Below are 15,647 nucleotides of genomic sequence, written 5' to 3' on the forward strand. Positions count from 1 at the left end.
AATCCAACTTGCCTGCTCAATTTGTTTATACCACATCATGAGAACCTCCTCTAGCTGGTGAACAAGATCAGGATTAGAAGTAGCAGCCATCATATCTTCAAAGGATTGTAGTTTACCAAAATCTATGGTCTCAACTTTTTTTAATTCAACAGCTCCATCTATGCTAATTTTGGAACCTAAAATTGATTATAACAGAGAAATAATGAAATCCTGTTACCAATGTCGGTAATTTCATTCAAAACTATAATTGTAAAATAAATAAGTCTGCAAACATTTATTATATCAGTTCCTTTAAAACCTACATAGAGGTAATTGCGATGCTGAGGCTTTTAAGACATTGTTATCACACTGTCCACTGTTCTTATAAGGCCTTAGAATGTGCTCCATTCATTTGGATAGCTAGCAATGTATTTTTTCTTTTCAAGGTAAATGTTTTGTCAAGTGCTGGCTTTTGACAGAAGCCATTTTGTAGTGCATGTGCAGATTATAAGGTCAGATCATGTGAAAACCCTATCCCCTATAAAGATGGTATTATGTAGGTAAGCACTCAAGATCAGCTGTAGACTATTCAATTGCTGAATTTCCCAATGTTAGTTCTACAATCTTAGTAACAACGTTCCTGAAAGAGGTAGGGGGTCGTTCTTGGGGTTTCAAAGGAGCAGAGTGAAACCACCACTTAATCTGTAAACATTGTCAAGGCATGCAGGTTTTCTTACGAGGAGGATGCCTGCATCCTTCGCTGGCACCACCTAATTCTACATAAAGCCTTCGGTGCTCTAACTACCCCTTTTGCAATCTATTAAACTGGACGCAGGAATCCAGGATGTGCGAAGTGATGATTATATTTTTTACTCAGAGTTTTGAACATTGCGCAGCTATTACGCCCAATGCATTAACCCATCTTATATTGGGGAAAAATAACCAAAAAATGCAAACAAATATATTTTAGCCAAGCAAACCTAGCATGGTAGTTCAGTGTCAACTTGAGATCTTTAAACGAAGCCAGGTAAGCAAAACAACCTTCCTCTAGGGAGTTTTCTGGAGAGAGGAATCTCCATTGAGATAACTGTGACAAAATGATGAAAAGTAGTGCATTGACTCCACAGTTTAAATTAAATCTGGAACATTTCACAGGCTCACAACCAGCATTCATAAAATATTTCAAATTTTCAATGGTCCTGTCTGGAGGAAGGAAAGGACTGGGGTATATAAGATAGGCTTTGTCCTTTTTTAGGTTGAGTCTGTAATGGAAGCTCTGTGGAAGCTCCGCCCATCTTGCTCATTGGCTTGTGTCTTTTTCGTTCCTAAATGCTGCCTTCTGATTGGTTTTAGGCTTGTTAGTCCCTCCTTATGACGGCCATGTCGTCATTTGTATCCTAAAGGGGGGTGGTGATGGACGGAGCATCTGAACCAATCAAACACTCACACCCAGTCAAAAGATCTGGGTTTAATCCATCACCGTTCTTTAGCCCACTCTGCCACCCCAGTTCAGACATGGCTATATGCAGATCAGTCTGACCCTGGGCCTCATGGGAACAGTCCAGCCCGAACTGCCAAGCCATGCCTTCCCTGGACCGGAAACAAGCTTCCGAGGACAGGTTTCTGGCATTACTGCCGTCTTCAGCTCGGCTTGCTTGAATCCAGTGGCAAAGTGAGCAAGGGACTCACGTCTGAGCATACCCTGCCACACTTATGGCGGCCAAAAGCGGTACAAAAGGGGTTGGTGATGGACGGAGCATCTGGACTGTTCCCATGAGGCACAGGGTCAGACTGATTTGCATATAGCCATGTCTGAACTGGGGTGGCAGAGTGGGGTAAAGAACGGTGATGGATTAAACCCAGATCTTTTGACTGGGTTTGAGTGTTTGATTGATTCAGATGCTCCGTCCATCACCACCCCCTTTTGTACCCCTTTTGGCCACCATAAGTGTGGCAGGGTATGCTCAGACTTGAGTCCCTTGCTCACCTTGCCACTGGATTCAAGCAAGCCGGGCTGAAGACGGCTGGAATGCCAGAAACCGGTCCTCGGAAGCTTGTTTCCGGTCCAGGGAAGACATGGCTTGGCAGTTCGGGCTGGACTGTTCCCATGAGGCACAGGGTCAGACTGATTTGCATATAGCCATGTCTGAACTGGGGTGGCAGAGTGGGCTAAAGAACGGTGATGGATTAAACCCAGATCTTTTGACTGGGTTTGAGTGTTTGATTGATTCAGATGCTCCGTCCATCACCACCCCCTTTTGTACCGTCATTTGTATCCTGACATGGCTACTGGCCCCTTTACTTCGAGTGTTGCACAGTATGTTTTATTTAGATTGTAAGCACTATTTTCTTCCTATGCCTTCCCCCTCAACCCTCCCACAGTCCATGCGGTCTGTTGTTCATGCCTTCTCGTCCGCCAGCACTCCCGTTTGCAAGCAATAGGTCTTGCGTAAATGCGAGTCCTATTGCATTGCAAATGCTTGTTCTAGATAGGCCTGCCGCCACTACTGACATTTGAAGCCCATGGGGAGCCCAGGTACAAATCAGCCACGCACTGGCAATACATTCAACACTGCATGCGGCTGCATAAAAGCCTTCAGGGCAATAAAACGCACAGAATGAGATGAAGCAACACTCAACAGCACGAAGCAAGGACACCAGGGTCAGAAATGAGACAAACTTGAAATTGCCGTTGGGATTATGGCCCGAGGATTGATCGCTTGCTGACATCGACTGAAATCCGGTGGCGAAAATCAGGCGGTTATTTAGCCGCCCATCTTTCCGAGGTTGGCAACTCCAGTATAATTCGATGGAATAATTGTAATTCTTATTATTTACCGTTCAAACAAATGTCCAAGTGTGGAACAAAGCTCTACATAAAAATATTTTTAGTGAAATGACAGAGCCAAACATGCATATAGGTTCCACAATGAGGACTGCACCTTTGTAACAATGAAAGTGACGAGACCGGGCCAATTACTGCAGATACTGAAAGGTTGTTGCTTTCCTCGGACTCACGTACCCTCACTTTTAATGGTCCGGTCAATCTGTCCCAGGGGCTCTGGTGAAAACACTCAGCTTCTTTAATGCAAGTGGAAAACACTCCCTCAGTACCTCTCCACGTACCTTTGGATGACAGCTGTGTTTTTTGGTCCTTTTTTTTGCAGTATTATATAGTGCGAACTCAACCCGAATGTATTGAAGCGCTTTATATAAGCACCAGTTAAATTATTCAAGGACACATTCATTTTTGGTAGGCAGGGGAAAGATTGAGTGATATGCCCAGAATGACAGGATGTTGAGCCCACGCCAAGACTCGGACCTGCCTTACACTGCTGCTTTTTAAGCAGAACTGGCTCATATCGGTGCAAGCATTCTCTTACTTTTCTTTAGTTAAAAATCACATGTCTGTCTCGTTTGTGAAAATGTGTTTTAGTGCTCACTGGATGCAAGATACCCCGCTCCTCACTCTGTTCCTGTATAAACCAGTTACCACCGGTGCCCCATTTCCTGAAATTCGGAGCATTTGGAACCAGGTCAATGAAGCACATGTGATGAAGGCTTCATAACACAAGGTGAACAATGAATCATGGCACAGTAATTCCGTGTGGCAGGACAATACTCATAGTAACACAAAGAGGAGAGGGTTCAAGGGAGATAGTTTAAAGACCTGCAAGGAAAATATCCCCTTTTCAAATACAATTATAGCACAAAAAATCCTCGAGTCTATGCTAGCACGAAGACAAACTAAGAAATGACTGACTAGTGTCTTACAAAATCTCCACAGGGGAGAAATCCCTTTTAGGACCAATAATCTCACACACCATAGGTGGCATGCTTCATCATATGGGTTTCTACTCCCAATGGGAAAACCTAGTCCCACTGAGGGCTACAACTCCCTCACTGTGAGGAAGGAGCTCTGAGATGTTTTTTTAGATAGTGCTTCACTCTTAAGGATGCTAAAATCCCATATGAGAGTTTCTGGTGTAGTGAGGACGCTGAGCAAAAAGGTAAAGAAGTGGATTAAAATAGTGAAATTAAAACTACCAAGTGGTGGCAAAACAAAACTCTATGTTCACTTGCTCACACTGGTAGGGTTAAAAAGCAGAGCAAAAGGCAGTATGGATTTAAACTGCTAAGTGGCAAAAAACGGTTGACATGTTTCAGCCTGAGCAACCTAAACAAGTATCTAGGCTTTCAGCAAGACCAAAAAAGAACTGAAGCTGCTGCTAATTCAAAGTGAAAAAAAAATTATACAAAACCAGTAATCCTATGTTTTGTTGTAAAGTATTACTGGAAATACACAAGAGTATTGGATAAGTAGCCACACCTCAACCAGGCAACAGCTCAGGGAAGGAGGCCCCGCTCTCTCCTTCGGTACCCCATCGATGTACAGGAGCTGCGGCCAGAGGTCTTCGTCCTAAAAGGGATTTCTCCCCTGTGGAGATTTTGTGAGACACTAGTCCATAATTTCTTAGTTTGTCGAGGACAACACTCATACTAGCCACATCGGCTGCCCACGCAGATCTGTAGCTCTTTCCTGCACTCGCACGAGCATCCGGTGTGTGGGCGTCATAGGCAATCACTGGTTTTGTGAGCTTTACCAGGACGCACCAGTGAGACAGGTGAGTCGCCATGGGGCATCTGTTTGCTGACTCTGTTTCCGGTCCTGCTGGTGGTCGACTTCCGAGGTTCTCAGTCGACTAACACCTGGGTATTATTTTGGTCTTAAAGCCTGGTGGCAGTGGAGAAGTTCGGCAGGCAGTTAAACAGCAGCATCTATGCATTTCGGTTGTGTGCAGTGGCAGGATCTGAGAGTATCTTGTAAAACTACGTATCTGCTGGAGAACACACCACTGCTGAAACCCCCTTTCAAGTGTGATATTGTTGTAATGAAGATAATCTCCTGTAAGCAGGTTGCCAGTCACGTAAGCTATGATATATCGTTTTATTGAATAAGATAAGTCTTAGTTACAGGTTATAATTAAGGTGGTAAAAGCTCCACCAGGAGCAGCATCTTTACTGCTCAGCCGACTCTCTCCAACTGACATTCAACCCAACCAGGCACTCATCAAGGAGAGGATGCAAACCAACAACCAAAGGTTACAACAGATCTCTTCTGATATTGTGATCCCGTCTTCTGAATCACAGTGTCAAATATTTAAGAAGGTATGTCACCTTGCCCAGCAGGCATCTTCAACTTTCACTATAATACAGGAAACATTTCTACATAAATTGCTTGAAAAAGACATTAAGGAAACCTACAAACAAAACAGAGTCAAAATATGTTATGTAATGAATGATACCACTATTAACATTACCACACATTTTAACATCAAGTTGATACTTGTTTTCAGAATAATTTTAATGCAGACACACACGCCAGGATTACGCCTCCACATGAAGGGAGGTGTTTACCTTGGACAATGCATGAACGCACCTGCATGGGTATGAAATGGTATCACAGCATTATGCGATTGCCACCTATAATGAATGTGGCTGCTCACCATCAAGCCACACCCAATACCCCAACACTCCCTTAAGGTGAGGTAAAACATAACACTCCCCTAAGACAAAGGTAAAACATACCACTCCCCTAAGACAGAGGTAAAACACAACACTCCCTTAAGGTGAGGTACCTTTCACCACTCCACCTTTTTAAATAGTAAACTTTGCACAGCACCCCCAAAAGTCAAGGCAATTACGCAGCAATTCCTTATGGCAGGGCAAGAAAACAAATCGAAATGTATGGAATATAACTTACATAGGTTTATTAATGAAAACTGTAGGCCAAATATATCGGTAGTTTCTCAAATGCCAATTACCTACAATAAACAATTCAAATAAAATGCAATATGTACAGGTAGTAGAGAGTAGAAAATATATACAAGAAGGAGAGAGAGAGAGAGAGAGAGAGTGGTTAGGAACACCTCACCGACTGGCTAGGCAACATTCTTTCCATCATCAGCTGGGGAAGCCCTTTCAACAGTCCAGGAAGAAGTACCAGCCGGGACCCAAGTTCAACATCAATCCACAGCAATACGTCTATTCTGTGGTGAACTTCCTCTTGAGCTGCCAAAGCCTCTAGCTTAAATATCATTATTCAACCTGAGGCGAAGTTCCTAGCAAACTTCGCCCCTTTCTCATTAGAAAGGACCAAGCTGGTGTGTACCAGTCTGCGTCAAGGCCAAAAACAGTGGCTGGCCAGGCCCCTGTAGTATGGCTCTGAGGCAGAGTAGGCACATTCCACAGCTAATATCCAGTTCACTCTGGCTGGTGAGGAGCGAAAAACAAGTGAAGAGCAGAAAGACCTTGAATATGAATTGCAAGCACTGCTGTGTAGGCAGAAGCAAGGCAAAATCAGACAGGAGGCCATGTCAAAGCCAATAGTAAGAACTCATATTTCTGTGCATGCAGAAGCAAGGCACAGTCAGAAAGCAAAATGGCATGAGACCATGCCAAAGTCAATAGTCAAAGACCAAGATGATATTAAGCCATGTTAAAGCCAATAGTAAGCACTTATAATGCTGTTACAGTCCTCACTAAAAGACAGCAAGATTATAAGACAGAAGAGAAGCAGGACCATCCTACAGTAAGGCTAGGGTAAAATAACACACTAAATTCAGGGAAAATGGTGGTAGTTGAGAGTCATCATAGGGTGCCAGACCACAAGAGTGGCTCTTTCACTACACTACCAAACAAGATGCACATGTTGTAATCAGGTCCTACACCCCCTCATCTTAATTCAATATCATTTGGTATTAGGGACTGTAGAGCTGCTTGTGCTTTGTGATGCTTCATGGAGCATGTGCTTCCATTCCACAAGGCTAGAAAGTAGGTGAGCATCATCTGCAGCCGAGGCCTGGGTTTGGATGCACTTTCAGGGTTCACAATCACAAAAGAAGAGAGGGTGGCCTCCCCTTGGGTCTGATACATCCTACGTTCTGAAGGTCATCAGACATCACCACAGGCATGCTGTGAGAAGTTGGCCTGATGTGCAGTGTTCACTATTCTAGTGATCACTATATATCAGTCCAAACAACCCTTATTGATGATTGGTTGTAAGTCAACCTTATAGACCAGCTATCCTAGTAGCATGGATACGAGCAGTCTAAGGTCCAAGACTCTAGAGGGCGTGTTAAGCCAGCTGTTTTACCATCACATTACCCCTTGAACACCCAGTGAAAGGACAACACACAAGTGTTATGAAAATAAACAGTGTATTTATTAGAATCACAACAACCCTGTACTCTTTATGAGGACAGGGTGCTAAGCACACAACAAAACTCTTATGAAAATACTTAAGTTAGCACGTTATACACAAATGCCCGAGGGGCACGAAAAACCATGTACTCTAAAAGTGGAAAGCGAATTACTAGCAGGTAAGTAACGATTCTCAGAGGCTTTGGGATCGCTAGGACTGGACTACTGAACCTTTAGATTACTAGCAGGAGGCCTAGGGAACTCGGGTGCAGAGTGTGCACTCTCACGCGGGATGCGGGACAAAGTCTATGGAAGCTAGAATTCACAAAGTTAGTGTTCACGGGCGAACCCGACCTGATAGGGAGAAAACGACAGTGGATCCTGACCCTTGGATAGTGAGGCTATGCTGGGGCACCGAAATGCCGAAGTTACCTAGCCCAGGGGCTGCAGCTGCATAGGTCTGAAAAGACGTCGGGAATCCTCGTGCCGGACCAGGAGCCTGGAAGAAGGAAGTTGCTGGCAGGCGACCAGTGAAGAAAAGTTCGATGGATCCAAGCCTGGATCAAGGAAGAAGAAGACCTGAAAGCAGAGGGGACCAAGTTCTTGAATCACTAGCCAGTGATTAAGTGGGCACCAGGATGGCACCGGGCGAAGTCACCGCAGTCAGGTGAGTGGGCGCTGCTGGGCTCTGCAGTCTCTCGGACCAGGAGGCGTTGTCGGCGACCAGGATGGAGGTGCAAGCTGTCCCACGACGGTTCTTGCTGTCGAAGTCGCTGGACCCAGGATTGGGCAACAAGTCTTGGCAAATGCAAGGCCCACGCGGTGGACCTAAAATGGCGTCTTAGCCGGACCAGGAGGTTCCAGGGTACTTCTCCGATGGAGGGAAGCAAGGGCCAGTCTGGAGCAACCAGACTAGCAGCAGTGTTGTCGTCGGGCGTCGTTCGGAAGGCCACAAGCCAGCGGGCTAGTAGCCAAACAACGCGGTGAGCAGCAAAAAGCAGAAGGGCCCCACACCGATCGTGGAGATGCTGGGGGGCTGCTCTTCGGTGCTGGAGCTGCTCAGGGTGGGGGCTTCTCGGACCCCAAAGCACTCACCAGGAATTTACTCGGTGGGCTTGCTGTGCAAAAGTCGTGCAGTCTTGGCGATGGCCGGTCCCTCGAGGTCTCGTCGCACCCACGGTTCTCAGCTGTGCTGTAGAGGTGGGTAGAGGTCAGAGGTGCCAGGGAAGCCGGGTCTCGTCGAGCTGGGCAGTCGGATTCCGGAGGAAGGACGTGCAGCAGACCGCAGTGTTCTTGGATGGTGCCTGCGGATGCAGGGTGACTACTCCTTAGCCACAAGGGAGAATCTTGAGGAAGAAATCGTGAAGTCCTTTCGTGGAAAGTGGTATCTTGATTCCAAAGATGATCTGATTTGGAAGGGGGCCAGTCCCTACCTTTATCTGGGAAAAGGGGGCTGGCACGCGACTAAGTCCTGCCCTAGGGGTGGGACCAGGAGGGGGGTGGTTACACCCACTTCCTTGGCGGGCTTTTCCCCAGCACAGGGTCTGGAGTGTCCCTGGAACTGGTTCAAGCCAGCCTATGCACAGTGAGCACCGGGGTGCCACGTGCAGTCACCTTCCTCTGAAGCCCTGCCTACCTACAATACACAAAATCCTGTCTGGGACGGTGCTGGCACCGCCCCTGGCAGGAAACCCTTTGTCCTTATCTCCTGCTCTGGGAGGACTCCCAGCAGCAGGAGGGCAGACTTGTGTCTCGGTGGCAGCATCCATTTTGTGGGTGCTAAGGCTCTGTCTGACTTTAACCGGGGTTAGGGGTTACACACATGTCGTGTCCCTCTAGAAGGGTGGAATGCTAACCCCGTCGCCAGAATTGGCGAGGGGTTAGTATTCCAATTCGTATGACACCTTACTCGACATGTTTTGATAAAGCGATACCAGAGTTGGCATATAACCGCGAGGATTATAATGCACTTAAGAGTATATGGTATGCGATATCATGGAAACGGCTAAGGGATGGATCCCGAAAGCCGCAGACAGGCTCAGCTCATGCCAGAGCACCATCTCACACGATTCCAAGCACTCTGCCTTCAGTATTGTTAAGGCCTGCCATAGGAGTGACTGATAGGAGATCTGTGTGTCCATTTAGGGTTAGATATAGGTATACTATATCTAAAGCAAAGGGTGAGTACACCACCTTGCCCCAGCTGTCGTGCAGCCAGTTGTGTCAGATTTGGATGGCCAGCCAGGGGTGGCATAATACATGCTACAGCCCCTGGTAGGCCCTGGGTACACCTATGCCCTGGGTACCTAAGGTACACTGTACAGGGACTGATAAGGTGACTCAGTATCCAATTTAGATATGTACCTAAGGTACATGGAATCCATTTTACAGAGAGAGCAGTAGGCCTGGGGCCCTGAATAGCAGGGTCCCAGGTCAACTAAGTCAGAAAACCAGCAAAACACCAGGCAAAAAGTTGGGGGCAACCATAGTCAGGGATCTACCTTCCTACATAACCCCCCCCCAAACGAAAGGAGATAAGGCTAGCCTTGCCAGGTAAGCCTATATTGCCTGAGTGGCCATATAAGGAAGTACCAGCACTGGCATGGTTACCCCCTATCTCATGGTCCACTAAGCAATCCCTCACCCTAAGGGTGTCTGAGGGTCTCCACCATAGGGAATCTCTACCTGTGGTGTGTTTTGGCAAAGTAAAAGGCTGGTGCTGAAATGGAGTACTGAAGTGAGGTTCCACTAATTTTGGGCTCAGCTTCCTCCAATCATTTTCCACCATAGAGGCCTTTCTTTCCAAGACTGAGTTGTTTTGGGCTCTCAGGGTCAACCTCTGGCTACCTACAGCTGGAGGTTGGGTCCCTCTGTTTGGCTTACTGGAGGGACAGGTCAGGTTTGGGGCCCTCAGGTCCCAGGTTTGGCTGTGCCCAACAGTGTCCATCTGTGGGAGGTCCCTAACTAAATTTAAGGGGGATCCCTCAGGAGTTGGTTTTATTTTCACTTGGCTAGGACTACTAGCTTCAGTGCCCTTAATCTGCTGATTGGGGAATTCTTTTGGACAGGGGGCCCTTTGGGGTCCAACACTGGCCTCCCTGACCTCTACAGCCCTGGGCTGACTGAGGCAGGGTAGAGAGGGGCAGGTTACCTGCTCCAGACTGGGTCCCATCTTGGAAGGGTCCACTGACATCAGGGGTTCTGCCAGGCTAGGCCTGACTACCTCTGTGGCAGTTTCTTCACAAGGGGTCAGATCAGTTCCCTGAGGAGGCTGATCTTTTCCTAAAGTCTGGTGGGAGGGAGATTTCTCTTCCTCCTCAATGCTCTCTGTCTGAGTGGAGTGATCCATAGTTTCAGGCTTCACAACACTATCATCTGTCTGAGTTTGAGCTGTGGCCATCACAACTCTCCCAACCTTTTCAGGAGGGGGCTCAGTTTGGGTGTGGGCTGTTACCATGACAGCCTTGACAACCTGTTCTGGGAAGGAAGTTGTCTGAGATTGGGTTGTGACTGGCACAACCCTCCTGACCTGTTCAGGGAGGACATCTTGGACTGGGGCTGTGGCTATCACTGCCCCACTAACCTTACCATGGGTATTTACCATTTTAGAATGGGTTTCTTGCTCAACTTCAGCCCAGGCTGAGAGCTCTAAATCATTCCCCAGTAGGCAATCTACAGGCAAGTTTGGTGACACTGCCACTCTCTTGTGGCCAGTGACACCTCCCCAGCTGAGATTGACCACTGCCATGGGATGATCTCTCTGTACTCCATCAATATTGATCACCTGGTATGTGGCACCAGGTAAAAGTTGCCTTGAGGGGACTAGACTCTCAGTCACCATAGTGATGCTAGCCCCTGTATCTCTATAGGCCTCAACTTTTATACCATTGATGAGGGGCTCCTGTCTGTACTTGCCCAAAGTGTTGGGACAAGTTGGGAAGTTGGCAAACCCCATGCCAGTCTCACAGACAAGAGTATCTAAGTCAGGGGACCTGGTTAGGCCAGAGTCCCCAGGAACTCCCAAAGTAAATGCACCCAAATTCTTGGGGGCACTCCCACCACCTGGGGGATTACTACTAGTAGTAACAGGAGGTTTGGGAATGTTACTTGGGGGTATGTTTTCCTTATTGTTATTCTTTGGGCAACTGCTGTCAGTTTTTAAATGACCCACCTGTTTACAGGGATAACAATAAGGTTTCTTCTGGTTGTTGGAAGGATTCTGGGACCCACCCCCCTCAGAGGATTTTTGGGGCCCTGATGTGACTTGATCTGTAGATTTATTCCCACCCTTCTCTTGAGGCTTGGTTGATTCCTTTTTCTGGTCACCCCCTTGGTTCTTGGGCCTAATCCTGGTTCTGACCCATTTGTCTGCCCTCTTACCCAATTCTTGTGGAGAGGTCAGATCAGAGTCTACCAGGTGCTGGTGTAATAACTGGTTCTGACAATTATTTAAGACTTGCTCTCTCATAATAAGATTATACAATCCTGTGAAGTCAGTAACCTTGCTACCCAGTAGCCAGCCTTCCAAAGCCTTAGTGGCACAATCAACAAAGTCAGACCAGTCCTGAGACTGAGTTTTCTGGGTGTCTCTGAACAGCAACCTGTACTGCTCAGTGGTTAAGCCAAACCCATCAACCAGTGCATTTTTCAGGACCTGGTAATCATTAGCATCCTCCACTCTTGTAGTGAGGAGCTTATCTCTACCTTTGCCATCAAAGGAGAGCCACAGTATAGCTGCCCACTGACTTTGGGGAATGCCCTGCACAGTGCAGGCTCTCTCCAAAGCAGCCATCCATTTCTGGATATCATCCCCTTGCTTAAAGGGGGGCACTATTTTAGTCAGGTGTTTAGTATCTAAACCCTTCTCTCTATCTCTTGGGAGATTGCTGCCACCAGTGGGAGCTAACCCACTCATCTGCTGCTCTCTTGCCAAGGCAAGCTTCTCTTTGGCCAGGGCAATTTCTTCCCTTTCAATCCTCAGAGTAGCCTGTCTCATCCTAGCTTCATGCTCCATTCTCTGAGGGGAAGTCAATCTCCTCTGGGGAGAGTTCCTTCTCCTCTGAGAAGAGGCATTAGAGTGCAGAGATCTATTGGAGTCCCTAGAAAGAGATCTATCTCTCCTAACTCCAAGGTTAGGCCTACTTAGGGTCAGTACTGGGGGTCCCCCAGATCCTAGCCCAAGCAAGTCTAAGTTGGCCCTAGTTAGCCTTCTGACTACCTCAAGACCTTTGTCTACCTCGTCCCCAGAGAGTTCCCCTTGATCCTCCTCCTCAACTGCAGTAGCAATGTTGGGGAGATCTGGATCCTCAGAGGTTCCCTCTAAGGCTGGCATGTTCTCATGTAACTGAGAAAGCTTTCTGGCATCATATGTCTCTAAGAGACCTATCAGAAAGGGAGTGGTGGGGTTAGACCCCTGCTTCAGTTTCCTGGAGACACAGATTTGTCTCATCTCCTGAAAACTGAGAGCTGCATATCTTGAAGTGACCTGTGGAGGGTCAACACTGACCAGGGGAGTCTCAGTAGATTCTCCCTGGGTAGACATGCTTTTCTAGTGAGGTGTAAGTGGTGCACTTACCTACACTATATGTTTGCCTACTGATCCCTTGCTAGAGTTGTAGTTTAGGGTGTGCTAGGCCCTAGGAGCTACAACAGCTGGTTCAGTAGAACTCAGAGTATTCTAAGCTAAGTTATATGTACCTTTAGTACTTATGTGATCTTTCACAAGATATTCTTAGGGCATGTGTGGTAAAACAACAGCAAGCTCAAATCCCAACCGCTGCTCACCAATGTGAGAAGTTGGCCTGATGTGCAGTATTCACTATTCTAGTGATCACTATATATCAGTCCAAACAACCCTTATTGATGATTGGTTGTAAGTCAACCTTATAGACCAGCTATCCTAGTAGCATGGATACGAGCAGTCTAAGGCTAAGACTCTAGAGGGCGTGTTAAGCCAGCTGTTTTACCATCACATTACCCCTTGAACACCCAGTGAAAGGACACCACACAAGTGTTATGAAAATAAACAGTGTATTTATTAGAATCACAACAACCCTGTATTCTTTATGAGGACAGGGTGCTAAGCACACAACAAAACTCTTATGAAAATACTTAAGTTAGCACGTTATACACAAATGCCCGAGGGGCACGAAAAACCATATACTCTAAAAGTGGAATGCGAATTACTAGCAGGTAAGTAACGATTCTCAGAGGCTTTGGGATCGTTAGGACTGGACTACTGAACCTTTAGATTACTAGCAGGAGGCCTAGGGAACTCGGGTGCAGAGTGTGCACTCTCACGCGGGATGCGGGACAAAGTCTATGGAAGCTAGAATTCACAAAGTTAGTGTTCACGGGCGAACCCGACCTGATAGGGAGAAAACGACAGTGGATCCTGACCCTTGGATAGTGAGGCTATGCTGGGGCACCGAAATGCCGAAGTTACCTAGCCCAGGGGCTGCAGCTGCATAGGTCTGAAAAGACGTCGGGAATCCTCGTGCCGGACCAGGAGCCTGGAAGAAGGAAGTTGCTGGCAGGCGACCAGTGAAGAAAAGTTCGATGGATCCAAGCCTGGATCAAGGAAGAAGAAGACCTGAAAGCAGAGGGGACCAAGTTCTTGAATCACTAGCCAGTGATTAAGTGGGCACCAGGATGGCACTGGGCGAAGTCACCGCAGTCAGGTGAGTGGGCGCTGCTGGGCTCTGCAGTCTCTCGGACCAGGAGGCGTTGTCGGCGACCAGGATGGAGGTGCGAGCTGTCCCACGAAGGTTCTTGCTGTCGACGTCGCTGGACCCAGGATTGGGCAACAAGTCTTGGCAAATGCAAGGCCCACGCGGTGGACCTAAAATGGCGTCTTAGCCGGACCAGGAGGGTCCAGGGTACTTCTCCGATGGAGGGAAGCAAGGGCCAGTCTGGAGCAACCAGACTAGCAGCAGTGTTGTCGTCGGGCGTCGTTCGGAAGGCCACAAGCCAGCGGGCTAGTAGCCAAACAACGCGGTGAGCAGCAAAAAGCAGAAGGGCCCCACACCGATCGTGGAGATGCTGGGGGGCTGCTCTTCGGTGCTGGAGCTGCTCAGGGTGGGGGCTTCTCGGACCCCAAAGCACTCACCAGGAATTTACTCGGTGGGCTTGCTGTGCAGAAGTCGTGCAGTCTTGGCGATGGCCGGTCCCTCGAGGTCTCGTCGCACCCACGGTTCTCAGCTGTGCTGTAGAGGTGGGTAGAGGTCCGAGGTGCCAGGGAAGCCGGGTCTCGTCGAGCTGGGCAGTCGGATTCCGGAGGAAGGACGTGCAGCAGACCGCAGTGTTCTTGGATGGTGCCTGCGGATGCAGGGTGACTACTCCTTAGCCACAAGGGAGAATCTTGAGGAAGAAATCGTGAAGTCCTTTCGTGGAAAGTTGTATCTTGATTCCAAAGATGATCTGATTTGGAAGGGGGCCAGTCCCTACCTTTATCTGGGAAAAGGGGGCTGGCACGCGACTAAGTCCTGCCCTAGGGGTGGGACCAGGAGGGGGGTGGTTACACCCACTTCCTTGGCGGGCTTTTCCCCAGCACAGGGTCTGGAGTGTCCCTGGAACTGGTTCAAGCCAGCCTATGCACAGTGAGCACCGGGGTGCCACGTGCAGTCACCTTCCTCTGAAGCCCTGCCTACCTACAATACACAAAATCCTGTCTGGGACGGTGCTGGCACCGCCCCTGGCAGGAAACCCTTTGTCCTTATCTCCTGCTCTGGGAGGACTCCCAGCAGCAGGAGGGCAGACTTGTGTCTCGGTGGCAGCATCCATTTTGTGGGTGCTAAGGCTCTGTCTGACTTTAACCGGGGTTAGGGGTTACACACATGTCGTGTCCCTCTAGAAGGGTGGAATGCTAACCCCGTCGCCAGAATTGGCGAGGGGTTAGTATTCCAATTCGTATGACACCTTACTCGACATGTTTTGATAAAGCGATACCAGAGTTGGCATATAACCGCGAGGATTATAATGCACTTAAGAGTATATGGTATGCGATATCATGGAAACGGCTAAGGGATGGATCCCGAAAGCCGCAGACAGGCTCAGCTCATGCCAGAGCACCATCTCACACGATTCCAAGCACTCTGCCTTCAGGATTGTTAAGGCCTGCCATAGGAGTGACTGATAGGAGATCTGTGTGTCCATTTAGGGTTAGATATAGGTATACTATATCTAAAGCAAAGGGTGAGTACACCACCTTGCCCCAGCTGTCGTGCAGCCAGTTGTGTCAGATTTGGATGGCCAGCCAGGGGTGGCATAATACATGCTGCAGCCCCTGGTAGGCCCTGGGTACACCTATGCCCTGGGTACCTAAGGTACACTGTACAGGGACTGATAAGGTGACTCAGTATCCAATTTAGATATGTACCTAAGGTACATGGAATCCATTTTACAGAGAGAGCAGTAGGCCTGGGGCCCTGAATAGCAGGGTCCCAGGTCAACTAAGTCAGAAAACC

At 48.1% G+C, this 15,647-nt stretch overlaps 1 protein-coding gene across 7 annotated transcripts in view; it reads right to left on the bottom strand.

Moving 5' to 3' along the window:
- Positions 1–15,647, bottom strand: part of DNAH8 (dynein axonemal heavy chain 8) — a 10,041,960-nt gene that overhangs the window by 9,313,523 nt on the left and 712,790 nt on the right. For all 7 annotated transcript variants that reach the window (XM_078647354.1, XM_078647353.1, XM_078647356.1 and 4 more), the window contains exon 7: positions 13–176. In XM_078647354.1, the coding sequence (XP_078503480.1) occupies positions 13–176 (164 nt within the window). The remainder of the gene's footprint in view (positions 1–12; positions 177–15,647) is intronic.

The sequence above is a fragment of the Lissotriton helveticus genome, chromosome 6 (genome assembly GCF_964261635.1).
Source record: "Lissotriton helveticus chromosome 6, aLisHel1.1, whole genome shotgun sequence".
In the NCBI taxonomy this organism is placed as follows: Eukaryota; Metazoa; Chordata; class Amphibia; order Caudata; family Salamandridae; genus Lissotriton; species Lissotriton helveticus.